This window comes from Festucalex cinctus, chromosome 14, assembly GCF_051991245.1.
Source record: "Festucalex cinctus isolate MCC-2025b chromosome 14, RoL_Fcin_1.0, whole genome shotgun sequence".
Taxonomy (NCBI): domain Eukaryota; kingdom Metazoa; phylum Chordata; class Actinopteri; order Syngnathiformes; family Syngnathidae; genus Festucalex; species Festucalex cinctus.
In genome coordinates this window covers 22,555,410-22,575,618 of record NC_135424.1, presented here as the reverse complement: position 1 = coordinate 22,575,618, position 20,209 = coordinate 22,555,410, and the positions used below count along the sequence as shown (strand labels likewise).

General features: G+C 42.5%; 1 protein-coding gene and 1 long non-coding RNA gene across 3 annotated transcripts in view; both read right to left on the bottom strand.

The window, feature by feature from the left end:
* The window catches only part of LOC144001471 (uncharacterized), a 185,964-nt gene that overhangs the window by 44,444 nt on the left and 121,311 nt on the right, over nucleotides 1-20,209 (bottom strand). The window lies entirely within an intron of this gene.
* The window catches only part of shtn1 (shootin 1), a 43,871-nt gene that overhangs the window by 22,359 nt on the left and 1,303 nt on the right, over nucleotides 1-20,209 (bottom strand). Inside the window, exons 2-4 of one of the 2 annotated variants that reach the window (XM_077496253.1) lie at nucleotides 18,997-19,049; nucleotides 17,692-17,752; nucleotides 13,234-13,328 (exon numbers count right to left, since the gene is read on the bottom strand). In XM_077496253.1, the coding sequence (XP_077352379.1) occupies nucleotides 13,234-13,328; nucleotides 17,692-17,752; nucleotides 18,997-19,049 (209 nt within the window). Of the gene's footprint in view, nucleotides 1-2,226; nucleotides 2,413-13,233; nucleotides 13,329-17,691; nucleotides 17,753-18,996; nucleotides 19,050-20,209 lie in introns of those variants that run through there. The other variant, XM_077496254.1, reaches the window with a different exon arrangement.

The following is a 20,209-nucleotide window of genomic DNA, read 5'->3' as shown; positions in this document are numbered from 1 at the left end:
CAAAAATGTAGCCTTTAGGAAATGCTGTGGATGAATGCAATTTAAAATGATGTTATCAAAGGAAAGAAATGTGAATTGTAGAGGGGAAAAGAAGACAAGATGGGAAAGAACAGCCATAAAAGAACATTTAATGGCACCCTAGTGAGACGAGATTGAAGGCCTTTTTCTTTCAAACAATATGGAGCATAGAATAATATAATGCTCTTCAAAAGATGCAACATGATCATTGGCAATTATATATAGCAAGACATAGCAAGGCTTCATAACATTTTTTTGTCATTTGTTCTTTTTTTTTTTTTTTTTTTTTTAAATTAAAATTCAGCACAAAAACATCGAGTAACACAAGCACATTGGCCTATGACTGCCTGAAAAAATGCCAAGAGCCTTGAGTCTTTTTGATTTTAATTAAAAAAAAAATATTTCTTGGAAATATATATCAAATCTTACCTAAATAACAAATGTAAAAAAAACTTTCACAGGGCTTATTGATCTACACTAAAGTTTTTTTTTTTGTTGTTGTTGGGTTTTTTTTACAAAGCCTGACATTCAATAATTTGAAAACTTATTATTATTAGCAGACACATTGTTGTAATGTCAACCAGATATTCTAGATAGATTCTAGATATTCTATAGATATTCTAAATCTAGATGTTATAAATAGAAATGTAACGATAAGGGAAATATTGTAATATTGTGATATTAAAACTGCCACAATATCGTTGTCGTCATGTTCACAATATTTAATAGGAACACATCTGTTAAAAAAAAAAAGTCGGGTTGATTTCCATTCGTGCAGTTCTAGCACCCTCTAGTGGCTAGTTTATTAGTGCAATTTAATTTCCATTAGGGAAGTTTTGGCCTTCTATGTTTAAAATCTATGCTAATTGTGAGATGAAGGGGAACCTAATTTGCTTGTGAAGCTATAAATGTGTGCTTGCATTAGCAAATAAGTGCCTCAATATTGTTATTAGAGATTGTAGGTGGTTTATATGGCACTTGGCATGGCACTTCATTTATATTGCGCTTTTCCACCTTTAAGGCTCTCCAAGCGTTTTACATTTTGACTACCCATTCACCTACTGATGACGCAGCATCAGGAGCAATTGGGGGTTCAGTATCTTGCTCAAGGATACTTCGACGGGATCACAATAGCCTGGGATCGATCCCACAACCGCTGGGTTGGGAGACGACCACCATACCACTGAGCCACGCCGCCCTCATGCATTGCTGTCATCAGACCCGTCACCAGAAAGAAATTGTAATTGCATTACCTTTTTATTGGGAGGGGGGGGCACACTTTATCAACCTAAATCTAATGTTCATCAGGTTGAACCGCTGTTCATTGTGACAACTGCAAAATTGTTCAGAAATATTTTCTGTCACTTAAAAGCGGCAGTTCGTTCTGAAATCTAACAGACAAACTGAAAAAAAAATGTGTAGTTCATTTTGCATGTATTCAACTCAAAAGTTCATTTGAAACAAATCCACTCTTCACTTCTGTAAACAACTATGTCCGAATGAATGACTCTGTGACCCAGCCCCTTCTATCTGGAATTGGCTAGCAGTTGCCTTCATTTGCGTGTTGGATTAGGGCTGTACGATATGGACAAAATTTCCTTTCATTTTTGCCAGACATCTCTATTCTTTGATCTTTGACTCAGCATGAGACTTCACATCATTTTACTTTTTTTATGGTGCCTTCTGTATTTTGTGTTATTTTATTTCTATACTTGTACAGATTTTTAGAATTTTATTTGCGTGTATACTTATCTACTTATATTTACTCGAATTAATTTTATTTTGTGTTATTTTATTTCACTTGTGTCTACTAAAAGACTAATTTCTATTCCATGCACAGCACTTTGTATGCAGCAATGGCTGTTTTAAAGTGATTTAGAAATAAGGTTGAGTGATGTCGATGATATACAGAAACAACATATGGGTTCAGTGAAAAACTAAGCAGACTATCAATCCAAAAGGATGTGTAAAGTGCTGTTTTTTTTTATTAGAACTTAGTGACAGTCATCAACATGAACAAACTTGGCAATAAAAAAGAGAATTCAACTCACATTGTACTGCAACTGCTTTAGTGATAAATAATTTTATGCTCCATAGTTGTTGTTGTGTATGTGTGACTGCTTGGGTCTGTTAACAGCATACTGTGTATTGCTACAATTCATCCGTGCTGTGTGGCTTGACTAATTAAAATAAAAGTTTGACACTCACTTGTAAACGTAACCAGTGGACTCAGGATTCCCATTGATGTCCACTGTGTCATCCTGGATCAAGGTTTGGCATTTGGTGGCTTCCATTAAAGCGGCACGACGTGCTCACTGCTCAGTCTTTGTCCCAGCGCCAGCCGGCAAATGCGCACTATCTACCCGGAAGTAGATTTGGCTAAGGCACGTCTGCAGAGCGCGCGTCAAACCCCCACCCCACCCCATCCCTCCTGATCCTGATTGTCATTGGCTCGCTTAGTTGTCAATCACAGCCAAAGTTGAAAGGAGGTATGTGGTTGGCTGGCACGCCATGCTATACTTAAAACAGAAGGCGCAAGTTTACGTGACTGATAGGACGAATAGTTGGTGAGTCATCTTGCTTGGGCGGGCACGGCTGACTGACAGGGCGGGCACGGACCCCCAAGGCCCGCTCATGGCGACGGGTCCGGCTGTCATGTACAATATCGTGATAATTAATTATCGTATTGTGACCGTATCGTGATGTTTGGATATCGTTACATCCCTAAAATCTATCCATCTTCTTGACCGCTTATTCCTCACAAGGGTCACGGGGGGTGCTGGCGCCGATCTCAGCTGGCCCTGGGCAGTAGGCGGGGGACACCCTGGACTGGTTGCCAGCCAATCGCAGGGCACACAGAGACGAACAACCATCCACACTCACAAGCACACCTAGGGACAATTCGGAACACCCAATTAACCTGCCATGCATATCTTTGGAATGTGGGAGGAGACTGGAGTAGCCGGAGAAGACCCACGCGGGCACGGGGAGAACATGCAAACTCCACCCAGGAAGGCTGGAGCCTGGACTCGAACCGGAGTCCTCAGAACTGGGAGGCGGACATGCTAACCACTCGAACACCGTGCCGCCCCCCTATAATCTAATAGATATTATTTTAAGTTTCAAATGGCTTACATTAAGTCGAATCATTCATTGCATTGTGGTCAATGGTTGAATTAGGATGGGTTATTGTTACACACTTGGGTGTTGTAAAAATAGTGGAATATCAACTGTGCTGAATGCTAGCTTGCGTGCTACTTGCTATGAGCAAGCTTTGGACAGCACACCGGCATAGACACATAATAAGACACATTGAGCAAGCCGTGTGATTGGCTCCAAATGGTTCTTAATAATTGACGATTTCGAGCTTATGTCACAGGTCAAAATGGAGGTCAAGTCCGTGAAATGACACTCATTGAAAAGTATTGGACTTTCAATCGTTGCAATTTGATTTGTGATTTGTGAAGATTATGTAGATTTCAAAAATAGGGATGTAACGATATCGAAACATCACGATACGATAATTAACATGATATTGTCGGGGGGGTTGTTGATATTTAAAAAAAGAGCACAATATTGTAAAAAAAAAAGAAAAAAAGGGGGCTCATACTAAAAAAAGCACAATATTGTGCTTTTGTACATAACAGCAATGCATATAAACCACCTACAATCTCTAATAACAATATTGAGGCACTTATTTCCTTCACAATCAAATTAGGTTCCCCTTCATCTGACAATTAGCATATATTTTAAACATAGAAGGCCAAAACATCCCTAATGAAAATTAAGTTGCACTAATAACCTAGCCACTAGAGGGTGCTAGAACTGCACAAATGGAAATCAACCTGACATTTTTAACAGATGTGTTCCTTTTAAATATTGTGAACATTACGATGACGATATTGTGGCAGTTTTAAAATCACAATATCACGATATTGCCCTTATTGTTACATCCCTATTAAAAATGTGATGAAATGTCTACTACTACCATAACAATCTGCTTGGTTTGTATGCTAGTCGAGGAAAAAGCAATACAGTACGCTGTTTGCTTTCACTGTTGCAGAAATATCAGGAATGCCCGGATGTTCGGAATGGTCAATAATGATTTTGATTGGTTTGTTACAAACATTAGACATGCAAGCTATGATACAAGCCACATGTGTCATCTTGTAATCGGATATTTAACAAAGACACCATCGTCGACACAGCAGCCACTCAGAGACTATCTGTATATCGATTATCTATGCAGACGGCTGTTTGCGTGGGACGTGATGGCATGCACTGAAGACGTGTGATTACACATCAGTGAATCTGTGCCGCCTTCAAATTTCTATAGTAGTGTTGGTAAATGGAATTGACCCGTCATTTATTTATTTATTTTTCTTAGAGCTCAGAATTGTTCATTCGGTAGTCTTACCGATTCAACGTCTTATCATCATTGCTCTTTTTTTTTTTTTTTGTGTGTGTGTGTGTATGTGTGCGTGCGTTTGTGTGCGTGCGTTTGCGTGCGTGCGTGCGTGCGCGTGCGTGTGCGTGCAAATACGTATAAATTTATACTCATTAATTCACCTAAAACCTTATAAATATCCCATTACCCTTCACCTTAACCAGGTACTTCAGAGTCTTGCCAGAGTCGTGAGGTTCAAATGGTCAGGAGACCAGAGAAAAGGTCAGAAAAATAAAGAGAAAAGAAAGATAAATCAAAGTGAAATCCAGCACCGACCAAACACTTCCTGCCTTCCCCATGGTTACAAAATCAAAGTCTTACGCCAACCCCGGAAGCCTCTAAATTCCAACAAATTAACGAGATCTCAAGAGACCAGAGGAAAAACAAAAGAGAGGAAGGAGGGAAGGATCGATGAGGCAGAGTGAGATCCATAGAAGCCAGTACATCCAATCCATCAAAGTGAAATCCAGCACCAACCAAACCCCTCCTGCGTGGTTACAAAACCAGAGTCTTATGCCAACCCCAGAAACCTCAAACTTCCAATAAATTGAGATCTCAAGTGACCAGAGGAAAAACTAAAGAGAGGAAGGAGGGAAGGATAGATAAAGCAAAGTGAGATCCACAGACACCAGCACCCACTGATTCAAGGGGCTGTGGGAGGGAGAGGCAAATTCTGTTTGAGTTTCAGTAGATGCTGGTGCGATGGATCTGGCATGCATAAGGACCACCACCTAAGAAAGAAGCCATCAACCGCGGTCCAGCAAAGCGAGCACCCCCCCCCCCCCCCCCCCCCGGAATCCCCAGACCGCGGCAGCATCAAGGCCACCCCCACGCCACCCGAGCGGACACCGGTCGGCGAGCCAACCCAGACGCCCGGAACACCCCCGCCCCAGCCCCGGCCCACACCCCCGAGCCTAAGGCCGCAGAACGAGGCCCCACGGGGGGTATGGGTGGGTGGGGGGTTGGGGGTCGGGGTGTGTTCGGGTGTTGGGGGGCCGGGGGTGGCGGGGCCTGGGTCGTGGCGGGTGGCGGGTTTGGGTGGGGTGCGGTGGAGTCGTGGGGGGGTGGGGGCTGGGGACCGGTGGGGCGCTGTGTGTCGTATAGTGTGGTGTGCTCGAGCCCACTAGCAGCAACTAGGTTCCTGACTAAAATAAAAATAAAAACAATCAGATACAAAATACCAAATACAGAAGCAGCGAAAACAGAAGTTGTAACGATGTGGTGGCTCTCGTTAACAGGCAGAATCTAGGCAGGATTAAGTTGCCAAATTAAGATTAAAATATTCTATGTACATAGACCATATTTGTTTAAATCTTGATACTTGATTTTTATTTAAGGCAGAGATTTTTTCCATTGAGACATAATTTCTTACTAAGTTTAACCAGTGGTCGATATTTAGAGATTGTTTATTTTTCCAATTGACAAGGATTATTTTTTTTAGCAATAGTAAGGGCTATAAGTATAGCTTGAGATTGTTTACATGGTAGCTCAGTTATTGTTAAGTCACCTAGTAAACACAATCTTGGAGATAAAGGAAGCCTACAGTTTAATATATCAGCGAGCTTTTCCAAGATTTTAGTCCAGAAATGACACGATGTGAAGAGGTAGGACTCAGACGCAGGTGATAAGTTGGCCTCAAAGGCTGCAGTTTTAATGACAGGAAACACAAGACGCCTCTTAAAGAGGGAAAAAACGCTGAACAAAAAGAGCTCCAAACTGGAGAGATAAAAAGGGCACTCAAAAACGGGGACAACAGAAAGCGCTCCGCTAGGGAGGAAAACAAGGGGCAAACTAAGGGCGCAAGACAAGGCAAGGCAAGGCAAGGCAAGGCAAGGCAAAAAACAAGGACTGTGGCTCAAGGGCTGTGAGGACGCTTCCATGCACGGGTTGTGACACTTCGGCAACTGCAGGTGGTGGCTGATGGCATTTATAGGCGGGGTGATTGGTGGCAGGTGGAAACAATCAAGGGCGTGGACCGGTAATGAGCTGAGCAGAAGGAATGGTAAGTGACCTGAGGTGAGAGGGGTGATTTCAAAATAAACCAGGAAACATGACTACAAAATAAAAGCATGGCCCGCCACCAGCGTGGCGGCGTGACAGTACCCCCTCCTCAACGGCCGAATCCTGACGGCCCAGGCAGGTCAGGATGCTCCTCATGGAATTCGTCGATGAGGGAGGGGTCCACGATAAATCGGGAGGGCACCCACTGCCTCTCCTCTGGCCCGTATCCCTCCCAATCCACCAGATACTGACGTCTCCGGCCCCGCTTTCTGACATCCAACAACTCTCTGACCTTGTATACCGGGCCCCCCTCCACCATTGCGTGGACCGAGGGCACTGAAGCTTCCTCTTCCAGGTCCGCGAAGTAGGGAGGATCGTAGCCGTGAACGCACTTGAAGGGCGTGATTCCTGTAGCAGATGTGGGGAGAGAATTGTGCTCGAGTTCGACCCATACCAGATTTTTGCTCCATGACAATGGGTTTTGGGAGACCAGGCACCGGAGTCCTGTCTCTAGCTGCTGGTTGAGGCGTTCCGCTTGTCCGTTGGCCTCCGGGTGGTTTGCCTTGGCCCCTAGAGCTTTGCAAAACTCTTTCCAGAATCGTGACACGAATTGAGGTCCGCGGTCTGACACAATGTGTCGATGGAATCCATGGACCCGGAACACCTGGTCAATCATGACTTCTGCAGTTCGTTTGGCTGAGGGTAGCTTGGAGAGTGGGATGAAACGGACCATTTTTGAAAAGCGGTCGACAACAGTGAGAATGGTGGTTTTACCGTGTGAAACGGGAAGTCCAGTGGCAAAGTCTAATGATATTTCGGCCCAGGGTCGTGAAGGTACAGGGAGTGGTTGAAGAAGGCCCATCCGTGGTTGAGTCGATGTTTTGTTTCTGGCACATACTGGGCAGGCCTTGACGTACTCCTGCACCGAGGACTCCATGGAAGGCCACCAGAACCTCCGGGCGACAGCAAACAGGGTCCTGCGGGTTCCTAGGTGGCAAGACAAACGAGAGGTGTGTGCCCAATGGATCACCTGAGCTCGCTGGGTTTCTGGTATGTAGAGCCGTCGTGGTGGGCACTCCTTGGGTGGGCTCGTGTTTTTGAGGGCTTCCTTGACCTCCTCCTCGACTTGCCAGGACATTGCTCCTATCACGCAGTCTTTAGGAAGGATGGGTTCAGGTTCGGTCACAGTGGTATCAGGATCATGGATTTGTGAAAGTGCGTCAGCCTTGATATTCCTGCTTCCTGGTCTGTAAGTCAAGGAAAAAGAAAATCTGTTAAAAAACAATGACCATCTGGCCTGTCGGGGATTCAGTCTCTTGGCCTGGCGGAGGTACTCCAAGTTGCGGTGGTCAGTCCAAATGATGAAGGGGTGTTCTGCGCCCTCCAGCCAGTGCCTCCACTCTTCGAGGGCGACCTTGACCGCCAGAAGTTCTCGGTCGCCAACGCTGTAGTTGCACTCGGCTTTAGACAGTTTCCGGGACAGAAACGCGCAGGGGTGAAACTTGCCATCCTCCTGGCAGCGTTGGGACAAGACGGCTCCAACTCCGAGATTGGAGGCATCCACCTCGACCACGAACTGGCAACTAGGATCGGGGACTCTGAGTATCGGCGCCTCTGTGAAACGCTTCTTGAGCTCTGTGAAGGCGGCGTTGGCTTCAGGGGACCAGCTGAAACGTAGCTGAGGGGAGGTCAAGGCATGTAGTGGAGCAGCGATTGTGCTAAAGTTACGAATGAAGCGGCGGTAGAAATTGGCGAAGCCCAGGAATTGTTGGACCTTTTTTCTTGAATCCGGCGTGGGCCAATCTCGCACCGCGCTGACCTTTTCCGACTCCATCTTGACCTTCCCAGGCGATACGACAAAGCCCAGGAAGGCAATAGTGTCCACATGAAACAGGCTTTTTTCTGCTTTCACGTATAGTTGATGCTTGAGGAGACGTTGCAGGACTTTGGTCAAATGTTGTTGATGAGTATTCAGGTCCGGTGAGTAGATCAGGATGTCGTCCAGATATACGTATACGAAATGGTCTATGAAATCCTTGAGCACGTCATTGATCATGGCTTGGAATACAGCCGGCGCGTTGGTGAGTCCAAATGGCATGACCAGGTACTCGTAGTGGCCGCGGGGAGTATTGAAGCCAGTCTTCCACTCGTCACCTTCCCGAATCCTGACAAGATGATATGCATTCCGGAGATCCAATTTGGTAAAGACCTTGGCCTGTTGCAACTGGTCGAATACGGATGACATCAAGGGCAGAGGATATCGATTCTTGATGGTTATTTCATTCAGGGGGCTGTAGTCAATACAAGGCCGCAAGGAGCCATCCTTCTTGCCCACGAAGAAAAAAACAGCTCCAGCTGGCGATGAGGATGGCCGGATAAGTCCGGCTTTCAAAGACGTGTCAATGTATTCATTGAGGGCTTTGCGTTCGGGCCCCGAAACAGAGTACAATCTACCTTTGGGGATGGTGGATCCCGGGATCAGCTCAATTGAACAGTCGTAGGGTCGATGTGGAGGGAGTGACATGGCCTTGGATTTACTGAACACCTCTCGGAGATGATGATAACATGAGGGAACGGTGTTCAGGTCCGAGTAGTCATGGTCGGTCGCGAGGGTCACCTGGCGGACGGCAGCTGAGGGTGCACTGCCGCTGGCAGCTCCAGCCCATGGGGCTCACAGTCCTTTCCCCATTCCAGGATTTGCCCAGATCGCCAGTCAATGCGGGGGTTGTGCAAGCGCAACCAGGGATGTCCCAAGACCAGTGTGTGTGACGGGGATCGAAAAACATGGAAGCGAATGTGTTCTCGGTGCTGTCCAATATGGACCTCGAGAGGCTCTGTGATGTGCGTGATAATGAACAAGTCCTTTCCATTGAGTGCCCTGGCCCTCATATTGGTGGTAAGTGGCTCCGTGCTCGCCTGCAACTTTTCCACTAGGCCCCAATCCATGAGGCTTTCATCTGCCCCGGAGTCGGTGAGGGCTGGCAAATCCGTGGTGGTCGCATGGCAAGAGATCCTGACGTGAGTGAGTTTTCGGGCCTTGATTTGTGTGGGAGAGTCGGAACTCACCGGGGAGCCTCTCTTGGTGGGACAGGCTACCACCAAATGACCTTGTTCACCACAGTAGTAGCACCGTCCCTCCTGGCGACGTCGCTGCCGTTCTTGCTGGGTCAGTCGGGTGCGGTCAAGCTCCATGGGTTCCTCGTCATTCTCGCTGGCCTTCCCCGCAGTGGACGACTGGGGAAGCGCACGTTGTGGAGACTCTCTTGCCGATGGGTGTCGGAGGAATTCAGAGCCGGGTCTCCGTTGGAGTCCGCTGGTCTGTACGAGATCGCGCCTCCGATGATCCGTGCGGATGGCCAGCGAAATCAATGAGTCCAGGTCGCCGGGTAAGTCCACGGAAGGCAAGAGTTCCTGCATTGAGGTTGTGAGCCCCTTTAAAAAGTGATCGTAGAGTGCTGTGGCGTTCCAGCCACTCTTGGCTGCTAAAGTTCGGAATCGGATGGCATAATCGTTGACCGATTCTGTGCCTTGTCGAAGATTACTGAGTTCTCGAGCCTTCTCTCGATCCATATTGACTGGATCGAAAACTTGGCGGAGAGCCATGCAAAACCCGGCTGCGGTTGAGCAGGTCGGGGAGTTCCGTGCCCATTCCGCGGTGGCCCAGTCTCTGGCTCGTCCCGTCAGATGGGAGATCATGAAGGCCACGCGGGAACGGTCTGTAGGAAAGGCCTGTGGTGAAAGTTCAAAATGTATGTCGCATTCTGTCAGAAAGGCCTGGCAGTGTCCTGGTTCTCCCGAGTAACGCTCCGGGGGAGCCAGTCTCAGACCTACTCCGGTAGATGCTGGAGTGGCAGATGGCGGTTCAGCTGTGGTTTCCTGTCTCGTGGCGGGTAACGTGGAGCGTTGCAGGTGGTTCACCAGGTCCTGAACTTGTCCAGCAAGTTCCCCCATCCGGGTGGCCATGGCTTGCTGGACCTCCTCCTGGTGTGACAAGCGAGTCTCTTGGGTCTGTAGCCAGATCTCCAACTTGCCTGCTGAGTCCATTCTGGCCGAAGTGTAATGACACGACGTGAAGAGGTAGGACTCAGACGCAGGTGATAAGTTGGCCTCAAAGGCTGCAGTTTTAATGACAGGAAACACAAGACGCCTCTTAAAGAGGGAAAAAATGCTGAACAAAAAGAGCTCCAAACTGGAGAGATAAAAAGGGCACTCAAAAACGGGGACAACAGAAAGCGCTCCGCTAGGGATGAAAACAAGGGGCAAACTAAGGGCGCAAGACAAGGCAAGGCAAGGCAAGGCAAGGCAAGGCAAGACAAGGCAAGGCAAGGCAAGGCAAGGCAAGGCAAGGCAAGGCAAGGCAAAAAACAAGGACTGTGGCTCAAGGGCTGTGAGGACGCTTCCATGCACGGGTTGTGACACTTCGGCAACTGCAGGTGGTGGCTGATGGCTTTTATAGGCGGAGTGATTCGTGGCAGGTGGAAACAATCAAGGGCGTGGACCGGTAATGAGCTGAGCAGAAGGAAGGGTAAGTGACCTGAGGTGAGAGGGGAGTTGGTGATTTCAAAATAAACCAGGAAACATGACTACAAAATAAAAGCATGGCCCGCCACCAGCATGGCGTGACAAGAAATACAGCACTGGAGTACATGACCATAAAGCATGAAGATAAGTATCGGCAGTGTTTTGTGAGCACTGGAGACAAATGTCGGAGTCAGAGAGTCCCATTTTTTTCATCATATATTGTGTAATATATGTTCTATGAAGTATCTTATATTGGATAAGTTGCAAATTTGTATGTTTGGTCATTTTAAATACATTTTCACACATTTGGGTCCAAAAGTCTGGTTCCAGAACTATAGACATGTCTTTTTCCCATTTTAAAGTCGGTAAATACATTTTATTTGTATATAAAAATAACATATTTTTGATATTTTCTTTACTGCGATTGGTTGGCAACCAGTCCAGGGTGTCCCCCGCCTACTGCCCAGAGCCAGCTGAGATAGGCGCCAGCACCCCCCGCGACCCTTGTGAGGAATAAGCGGTCAAGAAAATGGATGGATGGATGGATATTTTCTTTATTGTTGTTGGAGAAAGCTTTATAATATCTTTAGCTAAGACAGGCAGTTTGAGCGTATCCTGAAGTGTTGGGATTTGTTTCTTAACCATATTTTTAACTTGCAGATAATGTAAGAAATTTCCGGTTTTTATTTCATATTTTTGGACCAAGTTTGTATACGATATAAACTTATTATCTGAGAAAAGTTGATGAAGGTGTGTAATTCCTTTCTGCCCCCATAAGCTTAAATGGAACAACTGATTATTAAGTTGAAAGTCGGGGTTATGCCAAATGGGAGAGAGCCCACAGGGCGGCAATTGGGAGTTTGTAATTTCTAATGCCTTCCACCAGGCAGTCAGGGTGGCGGCTATCATTGGGTTTTTAAAACAATTATGTCGTTTTATTGATTTTGTAATAAAGAGTAAATCTAACAGTCTAAGATTATTACAATCCCTCTGCTCCAATTCCAACCAACAGTTAGTATCTCTGTTAGGTTGTGTCCATAGCACAAGATATTGTAGTTGATCAGCTATATAATAGTACATAAAGTTTGGTGCCTCTAAACCTCCTTTAGATTTACTTTCCTGAAGAGTAGATAGACTAATTTTGGCTAAGAAAAAAAAAAAAAAAGAAAAAAAATAAATAAATAAAGGAATTGACCCGTCATTGACCCGTCATTGACCCGTCATTGACCCGATATCGCCACACTTGAACATTTTCGGCCAAAATGCGGCACAGCCACTTTCCTTTGAACCCTTATGTGATATCTCAGAAACTATGGGGTCATGATTGACTGTGGTGCAGATTGCATTATTTCATACTTGATGACCCCTCAATTCCAGCTGGATGTCCACAACTTGCATTGAAGTCTGACCATGACAAAGAAAAATCTTGTAAATAATGGGGAGGTGTAGTGGACGCTGGACAGACATACGTTTTGTGAAGTTTATGCTGAGCCGGATACCCCTTCAACATGCCCTTTCGTTTACTATTCATGTCCCCCAAATAATTGTCGACCATTGTGTCAGTTAATACAGCTCTGATTGTGTTAATCAAAATTGAGCATTGACCTCTATGGTCAATGCAATTAGTTATCGTTTTTGTGACCGCAAAGTGCACTGTAGTTAGTTTGAGTCTCTCTAAGCCAACATAAACGTGTGGTTAGACCATCATAAAAGGATGAAAAATGAACCAATCCAAACCTTTCCCTTTCGGCAGATTTAAGTGAACAAGAAGAAAGGCTTTTAACTGACAACATTCGCAATCAATTTTTCCACAGCCTCCAACATGGCCAAATTTGGTTGAACGTGGCGGACCGGAGCTTTTGTGCAGAAATCGAATGACAAATGATTACAGTTCAACCCTAAAAAGCTGCAAAACACTCCGGGCTCCATCACTCTCAAATAATAACTCACAGTTCAGCAAGCACTCCAAAATTGTGCTTTGAATCAAAAGAATCGAATGCAATTTTAGACACAGTAGACACCAGAACAGAAGAAGAACTGCTTGGGCACAAAATGCTTTTGCTTTTGTCCAAGTCATTCAATTACTCTGATTGGACTTTTATCCTGGGATTTGCTGTATTTACTTTACAAAAATATCCACCTAGTGATCCATTTCTCCCTTTGTTATTTGTCACATTTGTTCATAATTTTCAATGACTATGAAAAAAAAAAAAAAAAAAAAAATGAAATGCAATGTAAAAGTGCACCTTGACGGCCAGGGCTTCAGCGCTTTCTCTGCACGTCCTCTCAATCTCCAGTTTCTCCTGAATGTCGTTGACCTCCTCAATGACCAATGTAGAAACTAAGGAAGAGAAAGAAATTGACCAACCACAAATCTTGTTGCACTTAATGACATCAAGGCGCTGATTCTTCCGTGATGTGTGTGTCAATACGGACACCGGCATATTTTGACAAACAATAATTGAAGTTGAGGTCACGTCAAAATGTGATGCTTACAATTTAAAATCCATTACAGGTGAAAGGAGCGTAAAGTATATGGCAACTTGTTTCAAATGTTTTGACCCTCCATTCATTTTCACCAAATGATTCTCCATAAAGACCCAATGCTTTGGGGACCACTTTACTGAAGACACAATTTCAAATAGAGGATGAGATGAAAAAAAAAAAAGGAGCACATAGTTTGTGTTTGTGCCGATGACAGTTACAGACGTCAGAGATTTTCATTTGAATAAATCTAGCCCATGCTCATGTATTCAGCAATTCTCCAGCCAAAACACATATTATGTTTGACTTGCACACATTCATCGAGGCTGCCTCACTGTGCCAAGCAGCTGCATATTAGGAGCTATTACGTGATTTCATAGCTCTTAGAAAATTGCTCCTATTCACAACAAAACGGCTGGAGGTGGGGTGGCAGGCTTGGTGAGGGGTAGCTGGAGGAAAGGACAAAAAGCCCCTAACACACAATCATGCCTTTTCAATTGGTGCTGGCAAGGTTGATGACAACATGACCATTGTGTTATAATGATAACACCACAAAGGCATCTGCCCCCCTCATCAAGGCTTCACAGTGGCTGCAGATACAATTTAATTCACTGTTCTGTTGGCGGCGCTGATACCATTATGCAGCACATGGGCATAGGGGTAATCACTGTCTTTCCTGAGAGGAGGACGAATAAAGACAGACACAAAAAGAGAGAAGAAAACAGATGGAGTGATGATGAGGATAATGGGGATGCCAAAACTCACAATTAAGACTGCCATATTTGATGTGTCAGGGGCCCCGTTGACTTTCAGCACTTCTACACTGCTGTTTGTTTACCACGGCTACCAGTAATCATAATTAACATGTCATTAAGTTCAAGGCGTCCGTGGGACGATTTATTAGAGTGGCCGGGGCATTACGGTGACAGGCGGGGAGCGACCAACGGCAGGCAGAGAATGAAAACTGGCAGCTAAGTGCTATTGAATAGCTGATGTGAAGGGTGCGGGGAGTACACGGGTATCGCCTCATCCCGGTGTTCATCAAGGTCTTAATTAGGTGCCACTGGGGGGAAGGAATTGCCTGCCGCCACCGAACCAAGGATTCCTTTCTCCCGTGCTCAGCTAAGTGGGAGGGAGGGCGATTCGTTAGGGGTGGTCAACAGCAGGTGTGATTATAAAACCGTAACTGTTTATTTTGAGTGTCATCTGATTTTGGAGCCTATAGGTCAGAGTTCACCAATTCTGGTCCTCGAGGTCCGGAGTCCTGCAGACTTTAGATGTTCCCGTCTACCAACACACCTGATACTAAAGATCAGGATCGTTATCATGCATGCTGATGAGCTGATCAGATGAATTAGGTGTAGTAGTGGGCGGAAACAAAACCTGCAGGACTCCGGACCTCTAGGACCGGAATTGGTGAGCCCTGCTCTAGGTCTAAATTGTTTGGAACCAACATTTGATGTCACATGCAAGTTTGAGTGGTGTTGTCTCCAATTACTTTGGTCTTTGATGCAATCAATGTTGCCTTGTGCACTCTCACGAAATCGGACTTTCTCATGTGAGTGCATTCATTTTAGCTGGTTTTTATTTTTATTTCGTTTTGAGTTTTGTTTTTGAAATTTAGTTAGTTTTAATTAGTTTCCACGGTGGTTCTGTTAGTTTTTATTTAAGTTTTTTTGGTAATGCTTATTTTTCCTTTAGTTTTTGTTAGTTTCAGTATTAGTTTCTTTTTTCTTTTTGGTTTGTTTTTTTAAATGTGTATTACTTGGGTGCAATATAAAAAAAAAAAATAAAAAATAAAAAAAAAAACATGGTAAAATAAAACATTAAAAACGTGACAAATTTCTTACCAAGCGTTGCATTTCAGCTGAAAAAGCATTGGAGCCAAAGGTCAAGCAGGCAAAATTTGTCACCTAGGAGTGATGTCATCTAAAGGTGCTTTTCTATTGGCGGCTGCTAGATGACATCACTTCTGCGTGACACACTTTCAAATGTCTTTAGTCCGGTTAATCTCAAAATAAATATAGTAAAAATCACATTTAAAATCATCCTCAATTGTTCCTGTATTAAATTAATGACAAAAGACTAAAACAAAGGACATTTTTGCTATAATTAGTTAGTTGTAAACATAAAATGTAGTTTCAGTTAGTTTTCATTTTTTAAAAAGCATTTTCGTTTTTATTTTATTTCGTTAACGAAAATGGTTTTTGAATTTTAGTTTTAGTTTTTTCATTAGTTTTGTTAACTAAAATAACCTTGGTAGTGACATGGCGTATGGAAAAAAAAAAAAAGCAGTGATTATGGCTGACTATTTGTATGGCTACTACTCTTTCTATCACTTCTGTCAGCAACAGTACTGCTTTGAATGGCCAAAGGATGATTTGTGTGGGGGCAGTTTTTGTATTAAGATACAATCATGTTCTCCTTCATGTTATGGATTAAAGCAAAAAGTGATATGCATCGTTGAGGTTTCTGTAAACATAAATGGAAATGAGATTGGTTGGTGTGAGGTCAGACTGCCTTGGCAGAAATGTCTTCTGGAAAATGTGTTTCAAATAACTAGACCAGGGCTCGGTGATTATTGAAAAAAATATTAATCAAAATTATTTTAATTAATATTGAAGTTTGAGTTAAGCTTTTTCGATATCATGCATGCTCCACCAATGCCCAGATGAGTACAAAGAGTCCTGATTTTTTAACTGCAACTGCACCTATTAGCGTGAACCAGTGTGGAGCGTTCGCTCGGGTGGGCAAGGGGGGATTGTGGTGGAGTTTGATGTCATGCTCGTCCTCGCAGACATGTAGTAATGTGTTAGCTAGTGTATGACACAATTGGGAAGGAAAGTGAAAAAAACCCCAAAAAAACGAGAAGAGGCAGGCTTCGAGTGCAGCAAAAAACAACTCCAAGCAACTGAAAATAAAAAAAAAAGTGCTTCCACTCGCTTGACACATAAGCTGCAGTTATGCTTTTGGCCAGAGGTGGGAGTTGCAAGTAAAAAAAAAAAAAAAAGAAAAAAGAAAGAAAAAGTGACAAACTGCAATGCACCTTTAAAACAACAACCAGAAAATAAATTATTAGCCAGTAAAAACAAACAAACAAATAAATAAATAAATAAATAAATAAATAAATAAATAAATAAATAAATAAATAAATAAATAAATGCACACTACCAATGAAAACAATAAATAATAACTAAATCTGCAAGCAGTTGTGAAGGGCCCTCGCAGACCAGGGGTGTATTTCACAAAACACACAAAACACAAAATATTGTGATCGCAAAGGACTATACATTTAAATTTACCCGTTGACCGGAGCAGCAATGTTCACCCACGCCGCCTTCCTCTATGGGGAGCCGCTGCGGTGTTGCACTTCTTTTTTTTTTTTTAATAAAGACATGTTCAAATTCAACATATGATTGCATTAAGATTTACGATTGAGAGGGGCAAAAAAAAATAAAAAGCAACGCGGAAGCAGAGGGCGATGCCACGTTCGGCTTCCCCATTGCCATTGTGACTCAACAAATCGGGGATCCATTGAGGCGGTCTTTTTAAGTCCAGGTGAGACTCAGCGTTGATATAACTCACTTAAATCAGCTGGACTGGAACCGAAAACGCAGAGTTTCCTATCGGAGGGGATGTCAACTCGTTCAGGGTTAATCTCACAGTTTGTTGAACCTCCTTTGTGAAATACATCCCAGGCCACTTTGGAGTACTGGCATGTTGGGATACTAGTATATTGGGGAACTGGCACGTTCAGTAGAAATTTGAATATGTTGAAAACGGCATAAGAAATGTCAACCGTGTGGATTTTCTTTTTTAGCCAGTATTGATGTGTATGTGGGTTTCATGAGTTTTCATGCATATTTAGACCCTCAACTGTGGTCTCGTCTCGAGGTTTCTTTTTTTCTTTGAAATGTAATTTTGAGTTTTTCCTGCCCAGTTGGGGATTTGAGATTTCATGCGATGCCACCAAACGTTGTCAACAGGGGGCCTGTGCAGTCCCTTGCGACTCTTTTGTTAGTAAAGGATATACACACAAAACAAAATAACTTTACACATGCATTTGGTTTAGCAAATTGCATAGCAACAAAAACAAACAAATAAATAAATAAATAAAATTAAATATAATTAATTTCCTAACTGTGATATACACTCCCAATCAGGCAAGACTGATTTTATTTTATAAATGAATGCGTAGATATGTATTGAAAAAAACTTACCGTGTTGAAACTCATTGAGCCTCTTAATTGCCTCATCTCGTTCCTCCTCCAGTATCTTACACTAGGGGAGGCAGACATACAGTTTTCATGCATTCTGGTTCTTTTGGGCTAAAAGCCTTAATTGGCTCGCACTTTATTACCTCTTATGTCTTTATATAAATAATAATTATGTTGATTATTAATCAGGGATGTTCGTTACCACTTTTTTTCAGACCGATACCAGTAGTCGCTGATACCAAGTAGCACTCGTACTTTTGTTACATAAAATTTCCAAAGAAAAACAATGACAGATAATTTTAAAGAAAGACCTATATATCCCAATATGACATTCCCTTAAAATTGCATGAAATTAATGTCAATTTTCTATTCCTCTAATTTCTACTTCCTGATGGTAAAACAACCACAAGTACTCGCCAATCTCAACTATTATGCTGTTACATTTCATCATGCAGTTCTCTGTGTCTCTCTCGCTCTTTTTTACATGTTCACCATCATTTTAAAACAAATATTGTGTGAGCCTATTTTTTTTAAATAGGTTATTAGAGTGTAACTCCCTCCTCACCCAAAGTGAACTAAGTGAGAAAGAACATGATGAAAATATGTTTGAACTTGAGCATGATTCCAAGTTTTGTGAGCATAATTTATCTGTACAGACAACCAAGAGGTGACAGCAATAATCCAGTGACAGGGCCTGTAATATAATTCATTTAAAAACAAATACCAAAGCATTATCATTACCAGATTTAGAGAAAATTATAAAAGTATTCTACTTGTACAAATCTTAATAATAGTAATAATAATAATAACAACAACAACAACAACAACAACAATAATAATAATAATAATAATAATAATAATAATAATAATAATAATAATAATAATAATAATAATAATAATAATAGATTTTAATGAATCTGCGAACAAAATATTTCTAATTTACTGCAATGCGCTGCATTTCCCCCGACAAGGGTTTTGTGCCTCACTTACTGTTTGTTGTGTTCATGCGGAAATTGTTTTAAAAGAACATATTTCCCTTGAATGGTTGTACGTAATTCAGCACATTTTGTTAAAATGTGACAACTTAATAGCTCTCTTAATGACACAAAAAGAACATTTGTAAGAGAATGAGAACAGTCCATTTGTGAATGATTCAATGCCCTGAGAATGAAATTACCTGGATGAATAATATTATCATTTAGGCAAAGAGAATGTAGACTAATGAGATGATCTGCTGCTGCTACTACGACGACTGTGTAAAAAGGAGCTGCCATTTGGCATATACTGTACGACGTAAGCGATATTTACCTCCTTAGTTGCTGCTTCATGTCTCCTTTGCAGGCCTTCATATTCTTGTATAGCTGTGGGAAGCAAAGGATGCCAGTCATCCATTTTGTTTTGATACAAAACAAAATCCACACAAAACAGTCAAAGCTCCCCCACTTTGCTATTAAAAAATGGAAACTTCTTAAACATGTGATAACTTCTCACACACTGAATAATTCCTCTTGTGACACGTGAGTGCAGCAGTGTAAGGCTGTGGGAAAAAAACTGTCAAGAAATCCATTTCCCCAATTATATAAAAATACATGTAGATGTTTTACAGTTCCTGAATTGTATGGAACAAATCGCTGGTTTCGGGCCAAAACCTTGCATGTCATAACTTGGTAAATTTCCTATAGCATTGGTCAGGCCGGACGTGTGGGTGTTATTTTTACAAATTATTGACCAATTTAAAGTGTTACATGGCTTGCTCTCTTTGACGATGCAATGTTAAATGGTAGAAAATGCTGCATATTGTCACATGATATTATTATAAAAACACAGTTGGATGTTAGTGGTAAAGTGTTACATATAGTTGCTGTTACAATCAGCAAGGTTTACAGATGAAATAAGTTTTTATTAAAGTCTATCTCAGGACTGAGACGCAAATAACTGTTCACGCTCATATTCAGACTTACACTCACCAGCCACATAAGGTACAACAGCACAACCTAATGAGAATATTTATAATGCTCAGTTTTGACAGTATCATTGTATTCATTTATTTATTATATTAATACATGGAATGGATGTATGTAGGTATGAACATATATGTATGTATGTATGTATGTATGTATGTATGTATGTATGTATGTATTTAACCAACCAACCTAGTCGTCTATTAATAAAAAATGTTATGCATGCATTCATGGTGTATTCATTCATATAAGTATTCATGAATGAATGAATGGATGAATGAACAAATGAATAATAATAATAATAATAATAATAATAATAATAATAATAATAATAATAATAATAATAATAATAATAATAATGTATATCTTCATACCATCTTTTTTCTCTCTCTCAGAACTGTACCAGTATAGTTTGGACACATCATCAATGACCGATAATTTTTAAGAGAGCTTTCTTTTATTTCTGACAATAGACAGAACGGCCACTATGCAATTGAGGGTTAAAGCCATAAAAACTATTTTTTGTTCTGAGAGAAAGTCTTTCTACATCAGGACGATAG